We start from the raw sequence: 22,678 nt of genomic DNA on the forward strand, positions 1-22,678 counted from the left end.
ACATTTTTGTCCCCATTGAAAATAACGGAACTAGAATGACTGTATGTGAGTAAACATCCTGCTTTTGTTTTTCCCATATTTATTAAGAGTCGAATGAACGGATCACTGTATAAAATTTGAGTTGAAAATGAGAAATAAGAGTCTTTTGAAGGACTGAATAAAACATGGGGGTCAGAGGTTTGTTCGTGTCACAAGTGAAACCACAGTGTTGCATAGGCAATGGGGCATTAGTGGGAATTAAGCACCCTTCACAAGGGCCACAAGTGTAAATTCGACATGCGTTGTTTTACCGATAAGGCCATCATAACGAGCATTTTAATTTTCTCCTTAATCACCGTACCTCATACAAGCTGCAAAACATAATTGGTTGGAGATTCATTTGCAAGTCAGTGATTAACTCCCATCTTGACCGATCTATAACCACAAACAAGACTAATATCAAACTTCATTCTAATGCTTTGGCAAATAAGGCCAAAATTTGGGGGGGGATTTTGGGTCGCATCTTGACTTCAAATATTGATTTGTTGTATCAATCAACAAAACATCTCAAGGACGAGTTCGTTTTTGCAGATCCCAGGAAATCAAATTAAAAAATGACCCAAAAATGGTGTCTTTAAAACAAAATGGTGGACTTTGCGGGGGGGGGGCGGTGTTAACGCATGTTTTTTGGAGCCTTTTTTTTTTTGTGGGTCTGCTCATGATAGACAAGCCTACCAAATTTCATGTTGCAAAGTGAAACTGGCTTGCGGGGTTTAATAAAAAAAATAAAAAAACAGAGTATAACCATTGATCCAAATAAATGTTTTCAAACAAACATTTACAAACAACTTACAGAGTTTGAACATTTCATTTAGAAATTTCTGCTAGTCTTTATTAACTGTATTAACTGTGGAATAACATCCTGCTCTCCACACCTTTTTGGATTGTCTACACTATTTGTACTATGTGTCTTCTCTGCATCCATTGCAGCCTGATCATCCTGGAAGAGGGATCCTCCCTCCCATCTGCGGTCTCTTCTCAAGGTTTCTCATTTCCCCTAGTCGGAGTTTTGAGTTTTTCCTTGCCCTCATGGGAGTTTAAGATCAAGGGATGGCTGAGAAGATTTGTCATTTGTCATTTTCACATGAGTGTTGTTAGTCACCTAAATGTTGAACAGAGGCTGTGATGTACCCAAGTCAAATTCCTTGTTTTGAAATATTGAAGCATTCAAGCACCAGTTTGCAAAGATGTCAATGAACAATATTGTCATTTTGCCACAATTGGAGCATGAATGCAAAATATCACCCAAGGCAAGGTCCTCCTCTAAGTCACAATGGTTTATCTCTGCATCCCAAGCGAGCACTTTAGCTTTTATTAGCCTAATAAAGTCAAGCTTCAAATCCGCAAAAAGCCTCCTGACCTCTGGGCCCTCTCACACTCCTTCAATTAATTCTTCCCATCCATATTCCATCTCGCACACAATGACAATTCGATTTGCCATCATGATGTATTTACCAGACAACTATCGCAGAGCGTTGTTAATATTAAGGCTCGTTGTGTCGCAGAAATTGGATCAAAATATTGAGAAATATGTTTTGAGGAGTGAGTGAGTGAGTCCTAGTTTGATTAGATGAAAGATAAGCAGCTTGTTTGGTATCAAGAGAAATAAACCAAAGGCCAGACAGAGAGACATTTTTTGGTGAAAAGCAAAAAATCCGATTTTATTTGAAGACCATCTTGCCCAGCCCTCGAGTTAAAATATTAAGCCTGGTGGTGATGTCACTTCAAGTTTGTGTTCTCCTTATACATTTATTTGGTGAAGAAATTGAATGAACGGTGTCTGTCCACCGTTTAAGAGCCAATTCCAGTGTGCCCTCTAGCGGATGGATAATTTATCGTACAAATGCTGTGTCCAAATTCATAGTTTGCGTCCTCTGATAGCCTAAAGTGACGTCATGTAGCCTGGGAACAAGCCTTCGAGGACGTAGTCTTTGAATTTGGACACAGCTCGCGGTCGGATGAGTCGGAAGGTTTTGAGACGGGGACGATGAGCAACTGTAAAAAGTTCCGATCAGAAACCGTTACAAGGTCATGGTTCTTCTTTTCTGAAAGAACAAAATGGCCGGAAACACACGTTGTTTTGGATCCGTATTAATAGCTAGTAATTTTCAACCATCATTAGAAATGAAATCACATGAGTTGAATATTAGATAAAAGCGACTCGCTTACGTGAGAGGCGTAGGGGATGACATCAGCCCACTGTGATTGGACACTTTCCAAGTATCTTATGTTTGCCGTGGCCTCATTGGTCGTTTCCTCAGTTTGATTTTTCCTTCTTGAAATAAATTGTTCATTGAATAAAAGAGTAGTCGATGTGTTGGAAGGAAATTAGTGGAGTACGTACACAGTCCAGTGGGCTCTCGGGCTGGGCGTGACGTCACAACCCCGCCCACCATCACGCACGTTACGTCGTACAAAGCAGCACAGTCAGACGCCTGAATGTAAACATGGTGACAGGTAGATGAGAAGAGCTCCAAAATGGTCTTCGAAAGCGTCGTGGTAGACGTTCTCAACAGATTTCTGGGCGACTACGTGGTCAACCTTGACAGCTCGCAGCTTAAACTTGGCATCTGGGGAGGTAAATCAACTCGATTCGTATGTTATTATTTGGCGAGGCGGTGCCATAGTGCGCCGATCGAGCTAATGTGCTAGTGTCGGGTTGTCGTTAGCTTGGAGCTCCTCAGGCTGTCATCTGTCACTTTGTCGACCCCCCCTCAAATGCTGCCGATTGCTGTTGTTAGACTGGATAAGTTATTGAACAGAAGTTCTCGCGGATCTGCAATTCTTTTCAAAGATATTTTCCCGTGCAAAGCTAAGATATTACTGGGGCGAGTTTTGCAGGATTAATAAGAGTCACACCCTTATCCAGTTTGTGAGTTCAAGCGAAGAGTCTTGCACACAGGCAAGACACCTTAAATATAATCGCGTGGCAGCGTAACATTACCGAATGTGCACACTTTATTTTGATTTCATTACATTTAAAGGGCTGCTTGTGCATGGTAACAATCGGTACATGACATTTATATATATCTTTTTTGCAGGTGATGCTGTCCTTCGAAATCTTGAAATTAAGGAGAATGCTTTGGTAAGTTGCATGGCTCAAATGCATGTGCAGAAATGTGATCTTTCTCACACATAATTATGTTGTTGTTGTTACTTCTCACAGAGTCAGCTTGACATTCCTTTTAAAGTGAGAGCAGGACACATAGGTGAGATTGATTAGTTTAAGGTCTTTCTTTCATTTGGAGAAAAATTTTTCCTCACACATTTTATCTCAATAGGGCGACTAGAACTCCAGATTCCCTGGAAGAACCTTTACACCCAGTCGGTGCGGGCTACACTGGATGGCGTCTATCTGCTCATTGTGCCAACAGCAAGTATGTAAGATTGTATTTGTTGCAAAGTTAATCAGCAATCAATAAAATAGAATCGATCCGATACACCCCCAAAATAATTGAAATTTGCAGTTTGGGCTTAGTATGCAAGCTGCTTAGTGAAGCTCTTACTAAGATCTTGCACGATTGTATGTTTAGTCCTTTGTTATGATTACAGGTATCAAGTACGATGCGGAAAAGGAGGAGAAGCAGCTGCAGGAAGCGCGGCAAAGGGAGCTGCAAAGGATTGAGGAGACCAAACTGAAGGTCGCCGAGCTAGGTTAGTAGTCCTTTGTGTCCCAAGGCTGTCAGTCTTGCACACAGAGCTTGGGGTCCAAGTTTGACAGTCTCCCAAATTTGATTTACTTGACAGAGAATCCCACAAAAGAGAAGCAGGACACCTTTGTGGAGAAGCTGGTCACTCAGATCATCAAAAATGTTCAAGTCAAGATCTCTAATATCCACATTCGCTATGAGGACGACGTGAGTGCTCACATTTTTTTGTTTGTGTGCTTTGGAAAGAAGTACAAGAAGTTATTTCTTTCTTTCTTTCCCTCAGGTCACCAATCCGCTGTGCCCTTTGTCCTTCGGAGTCTCTCTTAGCAACCTCAGCCTTCAGGTAATCTCACTTGACATCATTATATTGTTATTAGAGTGAGAGCAATGCTACTTACAAGCGGTGGCTGCGGAAAGTATTCAGAAGTTAAACCCTGACCCTCGTTTGTTCCCGTAGACCTGCGATGAGGACTGGAATCCCACTCTCTTGGATGAAAATGCCAGACTTTTCTACAAGGTAGGAAAGACATTCTTTGTTTTTCTTCTCCTGTTTGAAGTTTCTCGCTGTGAGTATCTGATGTGATGGTTATATGGGCATGCATTGCTCTAATTGCTGCTTCCTTCCTCTCAGTTGGTTCAGCTGGACAAATTGTTTGCCTACTGGAATGTCAACTCTGTACTCTTCTCCAATTACAGCCCGGACAAGGCTTTGGTAAGTCAAAAATCTTGGAGATTGTTTTTACGTGTCACACTGTGTAGATTAAAAAAAAAAAAAACTTAAGCAAGTGATAAATGCATTGGAGGTTTTTTTTCTTGGTCTTTTTTTTTTTTCAGCAATGTCTTCAAAATAGCCTGCACCTCAAAGGCTCCTGTCCTACAGAACACGATTTCAGTGAGTGTCAGAACACGTTTGCACCAATTCCAGTTAAGCCCTCTGCACATTTTTCTTGCGTAAAAAAAACAACATAATCCATTCATAAGATGCCCTCAGCAAAAAATCTGTTGCGCAAACAAAATTGCAATATATATATATATTTTTTTGCTGCTCCACAGTTTTCCGTCCCATCTCGGCCGATGCAAAGCTTTGCATGAATCCCAAATCAGACATGGACTTCTCTTCTCCTAAAGTGGACCTTATGGTCAATCTGCGGGAGGTGGCCATTGAGCTAAACAGATCCCAGGTAGGTAGGCGGTGTTTGTATTGATGTGTCCTTTATGATTTTAGAAACCACCCCAAGTAATGCTCCTCTTTCTAGTACGTCAGCATCTTGGAGCTATTGGGCTCGGTGGATTTGATGTCACGTAACCTGCCGTACAGAAAATACAGGCCCGAAGCTTTAGTTCACAACAATGCCAACCTTTGGTAAGGCACTCTTCCCTGACAGGACTTCCTCTTTTGTATGAGGGTCATTTTTTTTTCCCGTGGCGCTCATAGGTGGGACTACGCCATCACGAGCATCCTGGAGGTAGACGTGAAGCCCCGACTGCACATGTGGTCGTGGCCGCACATTCAGCGGCACCGCCAGCTGGTCAAGCACTACCGCGAGCTCTACAAGATTAAGATCACCAGCAAGAAACCCAGCGAGGAACTTCTCAAGGAACTGCAAGTGGGTGGACAATCTATGGAACTGAAAGTCACTGTCATAGGTCATGCATTCATATGTGTGTGTGCGCGTGTGTTCTCAGGAGCCCGAGAAGACACTAGATATTTTTAACATCACACTAGCCAGACAGCAAGCTGAAGTGGAGGTACACTCATTTCTATCCAAATGTCATTGCGTCATGTCAAATATGACGCCTTTTGCTTTGTCTCCTTAGGCGAGTAAGGCGGGCTTGCGTATTTACCGTCCTGGCTTGAAGATGGAGGAAGAGGAGTCTCAAGGGTGGGTGAGCTGGATGTGGAACTGGGGGGCGGAGCCTGACTCTCAACCAAATGAGGTCAAGAGCGCAGGAGGAGGTAAGGTCATGAGGTGGAGGAAATGGCGCATGACTTCCTTGGCCCATCCCTTCTATCACTATGTTTTCACACAGGATTTGATGAGCTGTTAACCTTCGCTGAGAAAGCCAGGCTTTACGCCGCCATCGGATACAGCGAGACGGCCGCTAATTCCATTTATCCAAAGGAGGTGAGCCTCTTCCCACACACGTTACAAATTGCATCTTTCGTCCATCCGTCTGTTTTTTTCCGTCGCCCTCGTTGTCTCAGATGAGCCGCGGGCCACTTCTAGCTGACTTTGAGCGAGAGGCGGGGTTTATTCTATCATCCAAATCTGCCCGTTCGTGACATCACAATAGGGTATCATTTCGAATGGCTCACTCACAGACACATTTTGGAAAGTACTAAGCTCACCAAATTTGTTGGCCGAATTTCACGCTTAATGTGCGAGCAGCCATTTCCGAGATGGTATACAAACAATTCATGTCACTTTTGCATCATTTGTCCCATTAAGAGTTTAAAACCTCCATCGCTGTGTATATTCTCTTCCAGTTTGAGGACATGAAGGTGAATTTCCACATGGAAAAGCTGAGCGTCTCCATCAAGGACAGCAAAGACAAAGACGAGATCATCAAGTTGACTGTCGGGGAGCTGATGTCTTCCCTGACGCAACGATCCGGCGCACAAGCCATCAAGTGTGTCACTTTCTTTGACCGTCGTTGACATACGTTTGTGTTCAGTTCTCACGAGAGGGAAAAAAAAAACAATCTCTGCAGATTCACAGCCGAGCTCAGTTTGTTCGAGGTCACGGGTCTGGCAAGCGGCCGGCCCGCTCCCACCCTCCTGTCGTCCAGGACGGTCGGCGCGGGAACGGGGAGCCCGCTGCTCAGCCTGTTTTTCGAGACCAACCCTCTGGATCAGCGTGCCAATCAGCGGCTCTTTGTGGAATCGCAGCCGCTGGAAGTCATCTACGACGCCGTGAGTGCAGCCGGCTGTGGTTTGTTGTCCCGTGCGGAGCAAAGCGTCAACGTGTCCGACTGCGTACAGATGACGGTAAACGCCACGGCCGCCGTCTTCAGGCCTCCTGACGACCTGCAGCTGGACGAACTCACCAACGCCACGCTCATGAAACTAGAGCAGTTCCGAGACCGTACGGCCACCGGTCGGTGGCTTATCCATCAAAAATATCCTTTTGTTGCTTGGTATTCTCGTGTAACACCATCTGGTATTTTCATTTTTCAAAATGTATTCAGGGCTAATGTATGTGATCGAGACGCAGAAGGTGCTGGACCTGAAGGTGAACCTGTTGGCCTCTTACATCATCATCCCACAGACGGGCTTCTACGACGGCACTCAGAACATCGTGTTGCTGGATCTCGGACACTTGCAGGTGAGGGCAAATTTGCCGGCCGGGAATTTTCTTCAAGCCTCATTTCCAAACACCTGCTCGTACGTAGATGTCCAGTCAGTCCAAAAAGAATCTACCTCAGCTGTCGGCGTGCTCCAGCACAATCGAAGACATCATGCAGAGAGCTTACGACAGCTTCGACATCCAGCTCAACAACCTGCAATTCCTTTTCAGTAAACCAGGTAGATGCCACGAGCAAGCAAAATTGGGCAAATACAGTCAATTGGTCACGTGGGATTGGTCCTATGTGAATTGTTAAATAAACGCTGTTCAAACCTTTTCCCCGCCAAAGACAACAACTGGAAAAAGGCTCGCATGCAGAGGGAGTCGCCGCTCCACATTTTGGAGCCGGTGGATTTGAAAATGGATTTCAGCAGGGCCATGGTGGTCAAAGACTCGCGCATGGCAAAGTAAGTGTACAAATGATGACGACAAAGTTGCACCCGTTGATCGCGTCTTAATCCCGCATAAACAGATACAAGCTGTCCGGGGAGCTCCCTCTGCTCTCCCTCCGAATCTCCGACGTTAAACTTCGAAATGTTCTCGAGTTGGCGGACAGCATCCCGCGGCCGCAGAACAATCCCGCTCCGCCCAATGCTAGCGTGCCCCCGCATTCAAGGGTGACTTGGAAAAAGTGAAATATTACACTATCACACATTCAGACACGTTGACATAACGCCAACCGTCTCCTTCCAAGTCCAAGCAGTTCACACCGCAGCTTTCCATGAAGAGACGTCGGCAGTTGGCCGACCAACGCTCCTCTATGCTTTTCGAGTCGTGCGAGTCCATCAGCATTTCTTCGCTGGGTGAGCTCGGACATCCCCGCGACTCCTGTCGTTTACAATTACGCCCGCTCATCGGTTTTGTTCCCCTCAGGGTCCGAAGAAGACTTGTTCTACGACGCCCCCAGCTCTCCCGTCACGGGGCAGCAGTTCTTATTCGACAATCCCATGCCGCTGCGCTACGCCGACCTGAACAGACGGAAGGGTCCCGCGCTGGAGGAACGTCAGAAGAACATGACTGACTTTCTCATGGCATTTGAAATCAGCGAGGTAATGCGTCTCTCTGTGAGCCATCTAGAAATTTGTGACATGGCGAGCTGTCTAATTGACATTGTTTCCATTTTTTTTAGTTCTCCGTCCAGTTGTGTCGCCTCACTGGTAGCTATCAGGAGGTGGCCGTGCTCCACTTGGAGGTGGAGGGCCTGGGCACTGAGCTGAAAATCCGCACCTTTGACATGACATCCAACACTTACCTCAAGGAGATCTGCCTCAGGTGTCCCGAATACACAGGTGAGTGAGTATGTTTGGCCCTGAAAAGTCTCAGTCCTGCTGTGTCAAATATTTCATATATCTAATATTTGCTGTTTACATTTGCTTACATTTATGTAGATTCGCAAAACAAGGAAATTCAACTCATCACTACTTTGGATAACACCGAGGTCGACCTGCTTACCCTGGAGTATATAAATGTAAGTTAGTGGCTTGTAAGATGATTTCCCAAGTTGTTGTCTGTAAAACTATCGATGTACTTTTAGGCTGACAAAAACGGGCCTGAGTTCAAGTCCCTGCACAACAACACAGAGCAAGTCATCAAGGTAAAGTCGGGTAAAGTCTTCCGGTCGTCCTCCAATGACGTCCGGTGCTTGCCGTCAGGTGACCTTCTCGTCTCTGGACGTTAATCTCCACACGGAGGCGCTCCTCAACACCATGAACTACCTCAGCGGATTGATGCCGCAGTCCACCCGGCGGGAGGAGGCCGGACAGGAGGAGCTGGCCGTCATCCCCGAGGAAGAGGAGCTGGAGGAGGGCAAGAAGGAGGCCACCGTTACCAAGAGAAAAAGTAATGGAAACTTGGAATGAAATCATTTGATTCCAAAGAAACATAAACGTGCATACTTTTCAGAGCCACCTTCTGTGACAAAAGTGTTATTTTCCTCTCTTTTAACGAGTCCATCTGCTCTCACAGTACCAAAGAATTCCAAGGGGGCGGCCGTCATCAACACGCACCTCCGAGCCGATCTCCGTTCTCTGAAGGTTTACATTCGAGGGCAGACATCCATGATCTCGGAGATCAGAATCGAAGGTATCGTTCAGAAATGGAGCATTTTCTTGTTTGCTCTACAGAAATCATGTGTCGTTTTTCCCCCAAATTGTCCCCATATTTTCGTCAGGCCTGGTTTCTGAGGTTTTGATGAGGAAGCGAGAGATGAAGGTCCTGGCCAATCTGAAGAACATCATCGTGTTTGACTGTGACGAGACGGCCTTCTATAAGAAGGTACAGCGAGTTCTTCTCCTCTCAACCGTCACGGCTGCCGTGTTGACTTTCTATTGCTGTCTCCGCTCTCAGGCCGTGTCCATCGCAGACAGGGAGGTGTTTGCCTTCCAGATGATCAACTACACAGACGCCACAGAAGGCGACGCCTACCTCGACATGTCTCAGGTTGACACCTCGGTCACGTTGACAGTGGGATGTATCCAAGTCGTCTTCCTCAACAAGTTCTTGTCTTCCATACTGGTGAGAATTGTGGGGTTTTTGTTGTTGTTGTTGTTGTCTTCCATCACTGGAGTGGAACACTTTTTGGCTCCACTCCCGCAGGCGTTCGTAAACAACTTCCAGGAGGCCAAAGAGGCTGTCGCCGAAGTGACCCAGCAGGCGGCCGAAAAGGCGGCGTCGGGCGTGAAGGAGCTGTCGGAGCGCAGCACGCGCGTGGCCCTCAACGTCCACTTCAAAGCGCCCGTCATCTTCGTGCCGCAGTCGTCCTCGTCCCCCAACGTCCTGGTGGCCGATCTAGGTTTCCTGGCGGTCAAGAATCACTTTGCCATGCAGCCTTCCAAGAGTCACAGCAAGATCCCACCTGTGGTGGACATTATGGAAGTCAAGCTCACGGATCTAAAGATGTATCGGTATGATTCCACGTATGCACTTTGCGCAAGCAAGGTTTGAAGAAAAATAACCGAAACGTCTTGCTGTAAGGGCCGAGTCGTAATCGTTATTGTTTTTACTTTTTTTTTTTAAATGCAGGACGACATTCGTTGATGGAGTGTTTCGGGGTGAAAGCGACCTGTTGCAACCAATCAGCCTGGAAGTGGAGATTCAGAGGAATCTTTCCTCCAACTGGTACCAAAGCATCCCCGACCTTGAGATCACCGCTCATCTTATGCCTTTGAGCGTAAGTAATACGCTTTTGACATTTTTCAATGTCATGAGCAACACTTTCTGGGCTGCAAAAAAAACTTTTCAACCTACTGTGCTCTGTGGAGAAAAAAAAAAGTTGTTCTTATTATGGTTTGAACAGTTGAACCTCAGCCAGGATGACATGGTGGTTATCTTCCGGACTCTCAGTGAAAACCTCTCGGAGAATTCTGGCACTGTCACCGCCTCTGCGCCCGCCCCCGCTGAAGAATCGACATCTGACAAGGAGCGGCCCAGCTTCGGAAACGCAGAAAGACCCAACGGTAAGTCCTCAGAAGTCCACAAAGTGAGCCAAAACCTCTTTTGACATTCTCCGTTATGTTAGGCAACACGGTGGTGACGGCAGCCGTGGTGGAGACGCAGAAGAGCGTCAAGCTGAAGACCACCATGAAAGGAGACTTCAAGATTGACTCCATGGCGCTGGTCCTTTTCAAGCCCAACGTGAACGAGGTGATCAGGTCAAAGTCCAGGCGTGGCGTGATTGGCGCGTTGGCATCGCTCACGATTGCCATATCTTTACTAGCTTCTCCATTTGGAGCCGCACAATGATGAACTGAAACTTGGCGAGTTCACCCTGGGCACCATCTCCACCTCCTTCACCATGTACTCTGACAGCTCCATGAAGGCCGCCGTCCGCTTGTCTACCTGCCTCCTCGATGACAAGAGGCCAAATAGCAAGACGGTCAGCCCGAGGTAACAAAATTAGAGCGGTGGCACATGAGAACGTACAAATCCTTCGCTACTGCTCTTCATTCCCTGGCCTGGATGAAACATTTTAGTTCATCGAGCACGCTTTCCCCCATTTTAGGATGATGGGCATGCGTCCCGGAACGGAAAAGAACATGATGGTGGAGGTCACCTACCGGCAGAGCCACGAAGGCAGCGCCTTAGACACGGTGGTCCAAGACGTGTACCTGTGCGCCAGCATGGAGTTCCTCCTCACCGTGACGGATATTTTCCTCAACGCCACCAAGGAGAGTTTTGCCGAAAGGCCGCAAGCCAAGAACACCCCGGCGCCGGTCGATAACAACAACACCCCCGCTCAGCCAGAGGAATCAAGTGAGTGCTTTGGAGACAGATGGATGGACGCCCGCCTCCCCTGTAATTGCTCACCACTTGGCTTTTTTGGTAGTTCCCGCTCCAACCAAGGTGTCCAAGTCGAAAATGAACGTGGCGGTGCGAAACCCGGAGATCGTGTTTGTGGCCGACCTGACGCGCTCCGACGGCATGGCATTGGTGATGACCACGCAGTGCGAGTTAGTCATCACAAACGACGAGGAGAGCTCAAAGATGAAGGCCGACATCAAAGACCTCAAGGTAGGACGCCGTTTGCGTGGTACCGGAGAGCCTTTTGGACGGCGCCGGCCATTTCTGTGTTCATTTTAGGTGGTGGCCTGCCCGTTCCTAAGGGAGAAGAGGCTTCACAACGTGACCACGGTTTTGCAGCCATGCCAGGTGTCCTTTCAGAGCTGTCAGACACCTACGTCTCCGCAAACTATGGACATCTCCATCAACTCTCTCACACTCAAGGTTGGTGAGCGCTGACTGCTGCTGCTGCTGCTGCTGCTGCTGACATGGATGGACTCAATTTTATTTGACGTCATTTATTGTCATTTTAAATTGTATTTTTTATTTTTTTTTTATTGCTGGATATTTCCATGGGGAATTTCAGGTTTCACCCATTATCATCAAGACGGTCCTCTCCATCCACTCGGCCCTGACACCCAGCCAAGAGACCACGGAGGCGCTCGAAAGTCCCGTCCCTGTGAACATGTGGGAGAAACGGGGCTGGAAGGAGCTCAAACTGTGGTTCCTGGAGGAGCAGGGAGAAGCCAGCACAGAAGCTGCGGCCCCGTTGATTCCACAGGGGGAGTCGCTTAAGGTAAAAGCCTCCATTGAAATAGCTCCACTGAAATTGTGATTCGACGGGCTGTCCGTCCGTCCGTCCTTCCTTCTCAGATGGACATCAAATCAATCTGCGTGACGTTGGAGGCCGGGGTGGGGCACCGCACCGTGCCCATGCTTCTAGCAAAATCCTCCTTCCAAGGAGACGTCAAAAACTGGTCCACGCTCATCAACTTGAGGAGTGAGCTGAATTTAGAGGTATGGCGGATGACACCAGTTCAAATCTAATCCCTGCTTTGACTTTGACTCGCTTGATTAGAGCCGAGCTCAGCGAGGTCGCGCTCACGTTCGTGATCATGTTCAGGTCCATTACTACAACGAGGTAGTGGGAGTGTGGGAGCCGCTGCTGGAGCCATTAGAGGACGAGACGAGAGATGGACCCGGGAGACCCTGGAGACTGGAATTCAACGTAGTTATACACACGCCTGCACGCACAAGACATACGCAGTCTTGTTACGTTTCTGACTGCTGGCTTGGTCAAATTATTTATTTAAAAAAAAAATAATCTGGATTTTACTAATCACGAATAATTTACTAATTACTCATATTTATTCGGGTTTGTGGTATAGTATTGTAAATTTAGCAAATTTTGGCAAATTATTATTACTTTTACTTGAAAACACGGATTTCATTGCGTTTGAACTCAATCAACCTGGACCGTTTGTTTGTGATTTGTACAAGCAGATGAACACAAAGCCCTTGAAGAACGTGGAGTGGGCAGATGAGGTGGACTACAACGTCCCAGACTACAAGACTGTCATTGTGATCAGCAGCATGGACCAGCTCAACATCACCCTCTCCAAATGTGGCCTTGCCATGCTGAGCAACCTGGGCATGGTGAGAAGTGCAAAATATCCAACAACGTCTGGAGATCTTTGACCACGTTCCGTCGCCGCAGGCTTTTGCCGAGGCCGCCAAGGAGACGGCCGGGTGCTTCCAGAAAGACGAGGCTCCGTTTGTCGTCAAGAACCGCCTGGGCCTGCCCGTGTTTGTCCAGTACAGCGACATGTTTTCCCCCGTCGCCACGCACAGCAACGACCACACGGTCGAGGTGCAGGACGGCCAAACGCTCGGGATGGACTATTCCGTCACCACCGAATCGGACCAGTTCTCGGCAATGACCTCCCTGAACGAAAAGGACTACTACATACAGCCGAGTACGTCCGACCGATCGTTTCACGGATACGTTTCATTGTGTACTGATATTGTGCCGTTTGGTCCAGCTCCAGCGGGCCACACGTCCGCCGGCATGATCCCCTTGATCAAGGTCGGACGGAGAATGTACAGCGTCATGCACGAGGTGTCGGGGGTCACCCGCTTCCTGGTGTGTCAGGTTTATTCCTCGGAAGGCAGCAAGTACATCAAGATCCGCTCGCCTTTCCAGGTACCACGACGCACACCTGTGTGGGTGGGTGTTATACATCACAGAGTATTTTGGATTTATTTATTCCCCCCGCAGATCATCAACCATTTCGACATCCCCTTTAAAGTGTTCGAGGGCTCGACGTATTTGGGTACGTCGTTACCGACAGAGGAGTTTTGTGTCCCTCTGGACTCGTACAGGTAAGTGGACACACTTACATTTTGGCACAATCTAAAACAGTTCACAATTGTCTTGGTAACACATAGGTGACATGTTTTTATTAAAGTAGCACTAAGAATTCACCTGGTCCTGTTCCATGCTAATTATTGTTCATTCATATATATATATATATATATATATATATATATATATATATATATATATATATACCTTATATACCTATACACCTTCCATTCCTCTCAGGTCTGAGCTGAGCCTCCAGCCCGTCACGGGTGAAGGCGGCGACCAGTTTGAGTGCTCCGAGGGCTTCAGCTACGACGACATGGACCTCCAGCAGCCCAAAGCTCACATTGAGCAACGGTGCCGCCGCAGCGGCAACCTGGGCGGCGTGCTGACGGTCAACATGGTGCCCGTGAAGGACGCGGTGACGTTCAAAGACACTGGCGGTGTGGGGGACAACTTTGACGTGCCCTTTGTTCTCCATTTGTGGCCTTGCGTCCTGCTACGAAATCTGCTACCCTACCCCGTCACCTACAAACTCAACGTACGGCTATTCTGAGAGTCTGCGTACTTACGAAAAGACTAAACTGCCACGAATCTACTTCACAGGACGGTAGCGAGTGCGGGCCGGAGTCCACGCTGAACCCGGGCCACTCCGCCCAAATTCACACCGCCGTTATCGACCAGTCCAGCCTGGACCTCTGCCTGATTGACTACCTCGCTCAAGACTGGTCTGCTCAGTACAGGTCTGAATAAAAAGAGACTTTTTAAAAGAGTCTACGGTTCTCTAGTTTCTTGTCATCAAGCGTGGTTTTTTTTCGACAGCATCCGCAGCGAGCAGGAGGAGATCACCTTCATCGTGTTCCAGTCCCTCCGCCTGGAGGAGGACGACGTGGGCGGCGAGGGGACGGAGAGGCGGCGGGCCGAGCTGGACATAGCCGTGCACGTCAAGTACGAGCAGGGCCAGACGGTGGTGGCCATCCACTCGCCGTACTGGATGGTGAACAAGACGGGCAGGCTGCTGCAGTACAAGGCGGACGACATCCACCGCAAGCACCCGCTAGATTACGACATGCCGCTGCTCTTCTCCTTCAAGCCTCGTTACTTCCTGAAGAACAACAAGGCAAGTGGATTGTTGAGGAATTCAACCGTTACCAAGCTGAATTTCTCCTTTCTCTCAGGTTCGCCTCATGATCTCGGAAAGCGAACACTCCGACGAATTTTCCCTGGACACTGTCGGGAGCTACGGAGATGTGAAATGCAAAGGCCAGTATAAAGATTATCTGGTGAGTGTCAGCTGAGATGAGATCCGGCAAAAAAAAAAAAAAGCAAAACAACCTTTGATCCGTTCGTCATCCGTCAGGTCGGTGTGAAGATCGACACCAGCAGCTTCAGTCTCACCCGCATCGTGACCTTCGTGCCGTTCTACATGCTGGTGAACCGGACCAAGCAGACCATCTTTATATGCGAGGAGGGCCAGGAGAGCTGGACCGTGGTCCCGCCTGAACAGGTCAGAGCCTGCCGTTGACAATCAAAAGATGAGTCATTCCAAACGCTCCGTTTTCTTCATCTTTTAGTCGGCCACTCCGTTCTGGCCGGAAAATGATGCCAAACTCGTGAAAGTGAAAGTAGAAGGTGTGTCTCCGCTACGCGTGATCAACTTCTCGCGTCCGGAGAACTGCTTACTGCTGCACTTGGATAACAACGTGAGGGCGACAAAATGGACGAGCAGCCGACTTCGAAGGAAACATCATCTTCAATTGTGATCTGTTTTTTTATTTTTGTCTCAGGTGGGCGGCATCGTCGTCGACGTCAACGTATCGGAGCACTCGGCCACCATCCGATTCTCCGACTACCACGATGGCGCGGCCCCTTTCCTTATCATCAACCACACTAAAGACCAAACTTTGCAGTTCTATCAGAGGTGAGACATTGACAGCCAGGAATATGCCAACTCCCATTTCATTCTTATTATCCAAGTCGGCCACAACTCTTACTTGCGATGCTTTTAGCCTGCACCTTGACGATCCCTTATCACCATTTGAAAAGGTAGGAGGATTTGCTCATCTCTACTTCAGTTTGCAGTGTAACGGCATTCCCACCACGCTGAACATTAAGTAGATAAGAATGCGCCATGGATTAAGTCGTAAGGCCCCGCTACCACCTCCGTAATAAAAGCGCAAGACAATCCAGTGCATACGGGAAGTGCAACAGATTTCTACAGCGAGTTGAGCGCAAGTTTATTGATACGCTTTGTGTGTTTGTGTGTGTGTGTTGTGGGTCATGCAGTATACAGACAGAGACAGCATGGGTGCCCAATGAGCTGCTGGACCTCTCTTTCTCAGTGGATGAGGACAGGTAGAAAAGGAGGAATAAGTGTGATCTCATCTAACGCCTTACTTAGTGTCAAATCGTATCATCAATATCAAATCATGAGACTCTTCCGGCGGAATTGCTTCTCTTGCATCTTTCACTGGCCGGTTCTGTCAATTCCTCTTTGGTCGTCGGATGTTTGAGACAGCTTCTTTGGATTGGAGGCTTGGTTTTCCATGGTAGTATTTTCTTGGTGGCTCAGGGCTCTGTCACACGGTTTGCATGACGCGCTCGCTGTCGTTTGCCAATCATCCAGGGAGGGTTTTCTTTGTTTTCTTTTCTGATCATGATGTGATTTCCTGTCTTTGATGTCTTTTCTTTACGCTCTGCAGTTCCCAGAAGCCCGAAGAAGTGGAAGAGCTGGAGGCGGGGAAAGCCGTGCATTACACTTGGAACGAGCCCACGGGGTCCCGGGAACTTTGCTGGATGTGCGGCAAATACAGTGGGAAGCTGAAAAGCGAAGAGGTGCGTGGGGGGGATAACATTGCTGCTGTAGCTATACAATAATCATATAATCATAATTAATAATAAATATAATAATGATACAAAGAGAGAAAAACAGGCAAGAAATGATGCTATATATCGCCACGCTTTGCTTTTTAGCCGAAGGTGCATTTCAAATGAGCGTGAAAGTGGCTTTCTCGCATCCACAGGATCTGCACGAGGACTTGGGGAAGGAAGGCAAACTTTTTGTCGTCTCCCTCTACGAAGGTAAAATCAATAGCGCACGTCTGGCAATAGAGTCCCGAAAGAAAGGTGCGGCTGTGGTCCCCAAGGTCTTCAGCGCACGGTGCTGTTCACCGAGGAGCGCCGCATCTACAGTCTGCTGTGCGAGAGCGAGAAGGCGCAGTTGGCCCAGCAGGAAATCATACTTTCGCTCTACAACGTGGGCCTTTCGCTGGTCAATAACAGCAGCGGCCAGGAGGTCTCCTACATCGGTATCACCAGGTACGTCTCCTGGTACCGCGTCACCTTTTTCTGCCCACCCACCCCTATCCTTCTGTTGCAGTTCCGATGTGGTGTGGGAAATGAAGCCCAAGAAGAAGAACCGCTGGAAGCCCATGAGCGCCGCGGCGGCTAAGATGTTGGAGAAACACTTCAAGCAGTACATTGAATCGGGGCCTGTCGACAAAGCCATCGTCGACCTGGATAACAGCTTCCAGGTCACACGCGTATTCAATATGGATAACTCCGACAATTTTGATACGTCTCTAACGATATGTCCATTATCCGGCAGGTGTGCCTGTCACCCAACGGAACAGACATGCGATTGCTGCAGCCGTTCGACGCCCCTCTCAGAAGGCACTTTCTTCCCGCCGTCAATGTGGAGTACCGCGTCTCTCCTCGCCAGAGCGCCTACCGGGTCCAAATCCATCACATCCAGGTCAGGTCACTGCCAAGCCAATTTACTACAAAAATTGTCCTTAATGTATTCTTGCCGACGTGTGTGGCACAGATCCAGAATCAGCTCCCAGGAGCCATCTTCCCCTTTGTTTTTTACCCGGTGAAGCTTCCAAAGTCCGTCACCATGGATTCAGGTCCGTTAAGCGCACCCCCCCCCCCCCCCCCCTTATTCCTTGTTTTGTCTCTTTTGACGTATTTTGCCATTTCTCGCAGAACCCAAGCCTCTGACGGATCTCAGCATTGTCACCAGGGCAGCAGGCCACTCTAACATCTCCCGCATCAAGTAAGAACAGGAGCTCGTTTTTAATTTGATGAGATTTCTCATCACTCTTAGTTAGAATGTACGATATTACTTTCTTGAAGCAACAACTACTTTACTGCGCTCATTTTCTCCTCAGGTACTTCATGGTGCTGATCCAAGAAATGGATCTGAAACTGGATCTGGGCTTCCTCTATGCAATCCTGGACCTGTTCACCCCAGAGGATGCCAACATCACCAGCGTCCAACAGGAGGTTCGGTCCGGTCCGGTCCTCAACTCGTATCGTTGGACCTACGGCTTGAGCACTTGTGTTTATTCACGTTTGATGCTTTTGCTTTTTTTTTCGTTTTAGGTGGAACTTTTTGAGAAAGACGTGGAGTATATAAAGACTGAGCTGAACCACGTTTCCGCCGCTGATAACACGCCAATCAGCCTCTACGAGTACTTCCACATTTCCCCCATCAAGGTACGGTGTCAATTTGTGTTCTGTCTTGTTTCTGTGATTTTCCAGCTGGTAAAAAAAAAGTCATCTCCTGAGGCTTTTTTTTTCTTTTTGCCAGCTCCACTTGAGTTTCTCTCTGAGCACGGGCGGCGAGGACGGCCTGAAGGAAAAGAGGGAAAGGGAACTCATACCCGTGCAGTCGCTCAACCTGTTGCTCAAGAGCATCGGCGCCACGCTCACCGATGTGCAAGACGTCGTTTTCAAGTATGTGCCGACGATATGTGACAAAAAAAGTCACATCGCGGAGAAAAATGCCTCACTATCCAATGTCGTTTGCGTCAGACTTGCTTTCTTTGAGTTGACGTTCCAGTTCTGCACCACCCAGCAGCTCCAGTGGGAAGTCGTCAGGCATTATTCCAAACAGGTAACCGTGGCGATCTTTCATTTTCTGGATTCCAAGTTGCACTAAGAAATGCCAATGTGGCCCCTGAATGAATTCAACTTGTAAGATAAGTTACCACTGTATATTTCAGGCCATCAAGCAAATGTATGTGCTGGTGCTCGGCCTAGATGTGTTGGGAAATCCATTCGGTCTGATCCGAGGGCTGTCCGAGGGAGTGGAGGCCTTCTTCTACGAGCCCTATCAGGTAAGGAGGAAAGTCAGAGTACATCGTTTCAGTAGCGTATGGCAAAGTTGGGTTTTTTTTTTCTCACCATTGGGATGACAAAAAAAATCTAAATGGTGTCTAATCAACGTGCACGGTTGTATTAACGTGGTTACGTTTGCGTTTTGGTGTTCCCCAGGGCGCGATCCAGGGGCCAGAGGAGTTTGTGGAAGGGATGGCGCTCGGAGTGAAGGCCCTCGTAGGAGGAGCTGTCGGTAAGCGAGTGTGATTTACAATGGATTTAGTCCGTTTTCAATATATTTGTTCAATTGATTGACAATATAAGAGGTCTTCGAATTTCACGAAATGAACTGATGTCGAAAGTTTTTTTTTTTTGCATTTTAAGACCATTTCAATTTGAGTTGACTTTGACTACTAGTTGACAAACCATGAAACCCGTGCACACCCCAGGGGGCATAGCAGGTGCAGCCTCCAGGATCACGGGCGCCATGGCCAAGGGCGTGGCCGCCATGACCATGGATGAAGAGTTCCAGCAGAAGAGGCGAGAGACCATGAACAAGCAGCCCAGTAGCCTCAGAGAGGGTCTGGCCAGGGGTGGCAAAGGATTGGTCTCGGTACCGATTGCACCGCTACGACGTGTTTACTGTTGACAAGAAGCAATGGCTAACGCGGGATGTTTTGTCTTGTCAGGGATTTGTCAGCGGAATAACAGGCATTGTCACCAAACCCATTCAAGGTTTGCACTTTTTCGCCGCCGCTCAAGTTCTTTGAAAAGCGTGTCAAAATGGCTTTGCTGTTCAGGAGCCCAAAAGGAAGGCGCGGCGGGCTTCTTCAAAGGGGTGGGCAAAGGCCTGGTGGGTGCCGTGGCCAGGCCCACGGGAGGCATCATCGACATGGCCAGCAGCACCTTTCAAGGCATCAAGAGGTTGGTCCAAATGAGAACAACTTGCAAAGTGAGTCACGCGCTCCTATAACTCGGGTATGGAATTTGTGCGTCCATTTTAGGGCGGCGGAGACATCGCAGGACATCCAATCCCTGCGCCCCCCTCGCTTCATCCACGAGGACGGCGTGATACGGCCGTATAAGCAGAGGGAGGGCGTCGGAAGTCAAATGCTTCAGGTAGGACCCCCCCTGTATCGCGTGGGTTAGGGTCAATGATCTGAACCAGCCCGCCAGCCCGGTTCAAATCGTTGACGTCGTCTAGTCATAGCCCTGCCGGCCACAATGCTTACAATGGCACTTGACACTTAAGGGGCGGGGCCCAATTTGAGAAGTTGGGAGGTCAGAATGATGACGCTGTCGTGAGAGGTTTGATGAGACGGTTAGTGAGTGTCTTTGCGTTTGTAGTCGTCGCCCGCCCGCCCGACGCTTTTTTCATCGTGTGACCACCTTTTTTCTTGTCATATCCACAGAGTAGCTTGAACCTCAGTGACGTCACTGACAATGAGGATGATTGTGGTGATGAGAATGAGGAGGAGGAGGAGGATTGTGAGGATGAGGAAGACTAAAAAAAAAAAAAAAAATTAAAAAGAAATTGGACAATTATTTACTCTTCAATGAAGGGAGTAAGAAGTCGAGTGCTCACTGAAAGCATTTGCATTAACGCACTTCACGGGGCTTCCCTAAAAGCAATTGGTTAAGCACCGTGAGATTATTCTTGTTCTGCCAAAATTCTCGATAGGGTGAGCTACATTTATTGTTTTCTGTGTTTTTGTAATATTCTATTTCACGTGCGTTGCTTTTCACCATTTCTCTTTTGATGTTTCTGCCATGTTCCATTGTTGTTTTCCATCCTCCATCTTGTCTCAGTTTCCCACCATTTTGTTCAATAAAGTTTTTGACATTTTTAACCTTCACCCGCCACTCATTGTCTTTGTTTCTCAAGCCTACCAGACAAGGCCGCAAGACCTCATCGTGGTTTCGTGTAGTTGTGATTTGTATGTTATGTCTCTCTCTACAGAAAATCGAGAACGGTCGTTTTGCTAAGTACCGTTACTTTGCTCACGCTAAAGTCAACGACTCGGACTTCCTGATGATCACCAAGAAGTAAGTAGCGGCTCCCCGCTTGATGATGAGTGAGGTTTTTGACGACTTCCCTCCATGTTTTTCCAAGGGGTGTTTTCTTCGTCACCACGGGCACATTCGGTCAGCTCATCTGCGAGTGGCAGTACTTGTTTGACGAGTTCACCAAGGCGCCCACCATTGTGGAGAGCCGACGGCTTCGCATCGAGGCCAAGGTGAGGGCATTTATTTATTTCGTTGTTTGTTTATTTATTGACTGATGTATTTGTTTATTTATATTTTTATTCATTGAAAAACTGAGGAAAAAAAAAACTTTTTATAAAAAAGTACTGCATATGTTGAGTGCTTTTTGAGTCTCGAAACAAACCTGTATTGACATTCTTTCTCCCCCTCTTTTCTTTTGTAACGTGTGCAGGAGCGAGTCAAATCGGTTTTTCACGCCAAAGAGTTCGGCAAGATCATTAACTTCAAAACGCCCGAGATCGCCACGGTGAGTGGTCATATTTCCCCATAATCCTCTTCAGGTTTCCAAGGTTCTGACTTGTTGTCTTTTCAGTGGGTTCTAGACAAACTGGAGGACGCCAGGGACAGTTTACCCAAATACTGAATGGCGACACCACAACGCACGCGCAAGATGGAAAGCCATTTGAGCATATGTTGGATGTCCCGGAGGTGCTAATCCGCTTTTGTGTCCTTACCGCTGAAACGAGTCATAGAAGAAAAACACACACGCTAGAGCTCATGTCCATCAGTGCCTTTGTTTGTTTGTTCACCTCACCTCGTGTGTTCACTGTGTGTGCAAGTTTTATAACAAGTCCGAACAAATCTGAAGTTTACAAAAGTCACTTTTTTTTTTTTTTCTGCCTGACTTTTAATGTCGCACGCTCACAGAATGACACGTTTGATACTCTGCAACAACTACGGCATTGATTTTTTATTCATTTCCACACGCTAAATCTCTGGAGTGTGTAAGTTAAAACGCATGCCTTTTTTTTTTTTTTTACACTGAACTGCTGTATATTAATCTTTTAGGCTATGTATATACCTAAACACATACCTAAACATATATATATATATGAATCCATTCACACACTGGGTATAATGACTGTAATTTTTTTTTTTTTTATATCACATGTGGTCACCATCCGGTGATGAGCTTCTTTTTTGGGTTAATTTTTTTTTTTTTTTGTGTTGGGTAAACAAAAATACACAAATTTGGGGATTCACTCTTTAATTTCATGTTTCTTTTTCTTTTTGATCAAATATGGAGGTGAAAACATGAGTTTTGGCACGGGGCTAAAAATTTGAAGAAAATGTTTTCAGTTTTCAAAAATAATAAATCACAAACTCCCGGGACTATAGCTTTATTTGTTTTGACAAGATATTTCAATTTTGTACGATTATTTTTCATTTGAAACATGTAGACATTTTTTCCCTTTTTTTCAACTGTGTTAATACGACAAAAAAACAATTTAAAAAACATTTTGCTTATATATATTTTGATGCTGATGTATGTTTTCAGGTATTTACTGCATTGGCTTTTTTTTTCTGTTCAATAAATGCATCATTAGTGGGCTTGCTTCTACTTGTCTTTCCACACTACACAAAGCAAACTTAAATGATTCTATAGGGATGTTTATTGAATATGAATACAAAGTTTTATCTCCCAAAGCTGCTGAGATTTTTTGCTAAGGCACAACCTGAGGGATTTGACTAAAATGTTGACTAAATGGTAAGACACCTTTATGGGACTAGCTGCCTTGCTATGACAATGACAATTCATAAACACTAACCAAACAAGTGCAAAAATAACCTCTTAGGGGTATTTGAAAAATATATCCAGATTTCCACAAATGATGGCCACTGCTTAAATA

The 22,678-nt window shown here is 47.1% G+C and overlaps 1 protein-coding gene across 3 annotated transcripts; it reads left to right on the top strand.

The window, feature by feature from the left end:
• Nucleotides 1–2,105: 2,105 nt before the first annotated feature.
• Nucleotides 2,106–22,371, top strand: vps13a (vacuolar protein sorting 13 homolog A). Of its 3 annotated transcripts, XM_085909877.1 has the most exons (76): nt 2,107–2,617; nt 3,081–3,124; nt 3,206–3,248; nt 3,321–3,416; nt 3,592–3,693; nt 3,787–3,896; nt 3,973–4,032; nt 4,147–4,206; nt 4,321–4,401; nt 4,524–4,581; nt 4,743–4,870; nt 4,946–5,052; nt 5,125–5,296; nt 5,376–5,438; nt 5,508–5,646; nt 5,721–5,815; nt 6,178–6,320; nt 6,402–6,603; nt 6,673–6,787; nt 6,879–7,015; nt 7,083–7,215; nt 7,326–7,443; nt 7,509–7,653; nt 7,731–7,839; nt 7,910–8,085; nt 8,166–8,325; nt 8,425–8,504; nt 8,571–8,630; nt 8,689–8,875; nt 9,002–9,118; nt 9,207–9,310; nt 9,383–9,550; nt 9,632–9,939; nt 10,058–10,205; nt 10,332–10,491; nt 10,554–10,678; nt 10,752–10,921; nt 11,037–11,287; nt 11,361–11,545; nt 11,615–11,758; nt 11,901–12,110; nt 12,188–12,331; nt 12,438–12,542; nt 12,818–12,970; nt 13,032–13,290; nt 13,357–13,517; nt 13,593–13,696; nt 13,920–14,220; nt 14,286–14,422; nt 14,502–14,799; nt 14,858–14,962; nt 15,040–15,186; nt 15,254–15,382; nt 15,467–15,600; nt 15,966–16,034; nt 16,382–16,514; nt 16,703–16,760; nt 16,826–16,997; nt 17,059–17,212; nt 17,287–17,433; nt 17,506–17,587; nt 17,667–17,736; nt 17,852–17,966; nt 18,066–18,179; nt 18,274–18,419; nt 18,498–18,579; nt 18,689–18,802; nt 18,960–19,035; nt 19,232–19,395; nt 19,472–19,517; nt 19,583–19,706; nt 19,787–19,901; nt 20,743–20,828; nt 20,896–21,019; nt 21,220–21,294; nt 21,361–22,371. In XM_085909877.1, the coding sequence occupies exons 1-76, from the start codon at nt 2,518–2,520 to the stop codon at nt 21,409–21,411; spliced, it is 9,807 nt and encodes a 3,268-aa protein (XP_085766003.1). In that variant the 5' UTR covers nt 2,107–2,517; the 3' UTR covers nt 21,412–22,371. The 3 variants fall into 3 exon arrangements, with proteins under 3 accessions (XP_085766004.1, XP_085766003.1, XP_085766005.1); XM_085909879.1 differs by lacking the exon at nt 15,966–16,034; XM_085909878.1 differs by lacking the exon at nt 15,966–16,034 and having other exon boundaries at nt 2,106–2,617; nt 13,032–13,517.
• Nucleotides 22,372–22,678: the final 307 nt, after the last annotated feature.

This window comes from Syngnathus leptorhynchus, chromosome 4, assembly GCF_054491065.1.
Source record: "Syngnathus leptorhynchus isolate UIUO chromosome 4, UIUO_Slep, whole genome shotgun sequence".
Lineage (NCBI taxonomy): Eukaryota > Metazoa > Chordata > Actinopteri > Syngnathiformes > Syngnathidae > Syngnathus > Syngnathus leptorhynchus.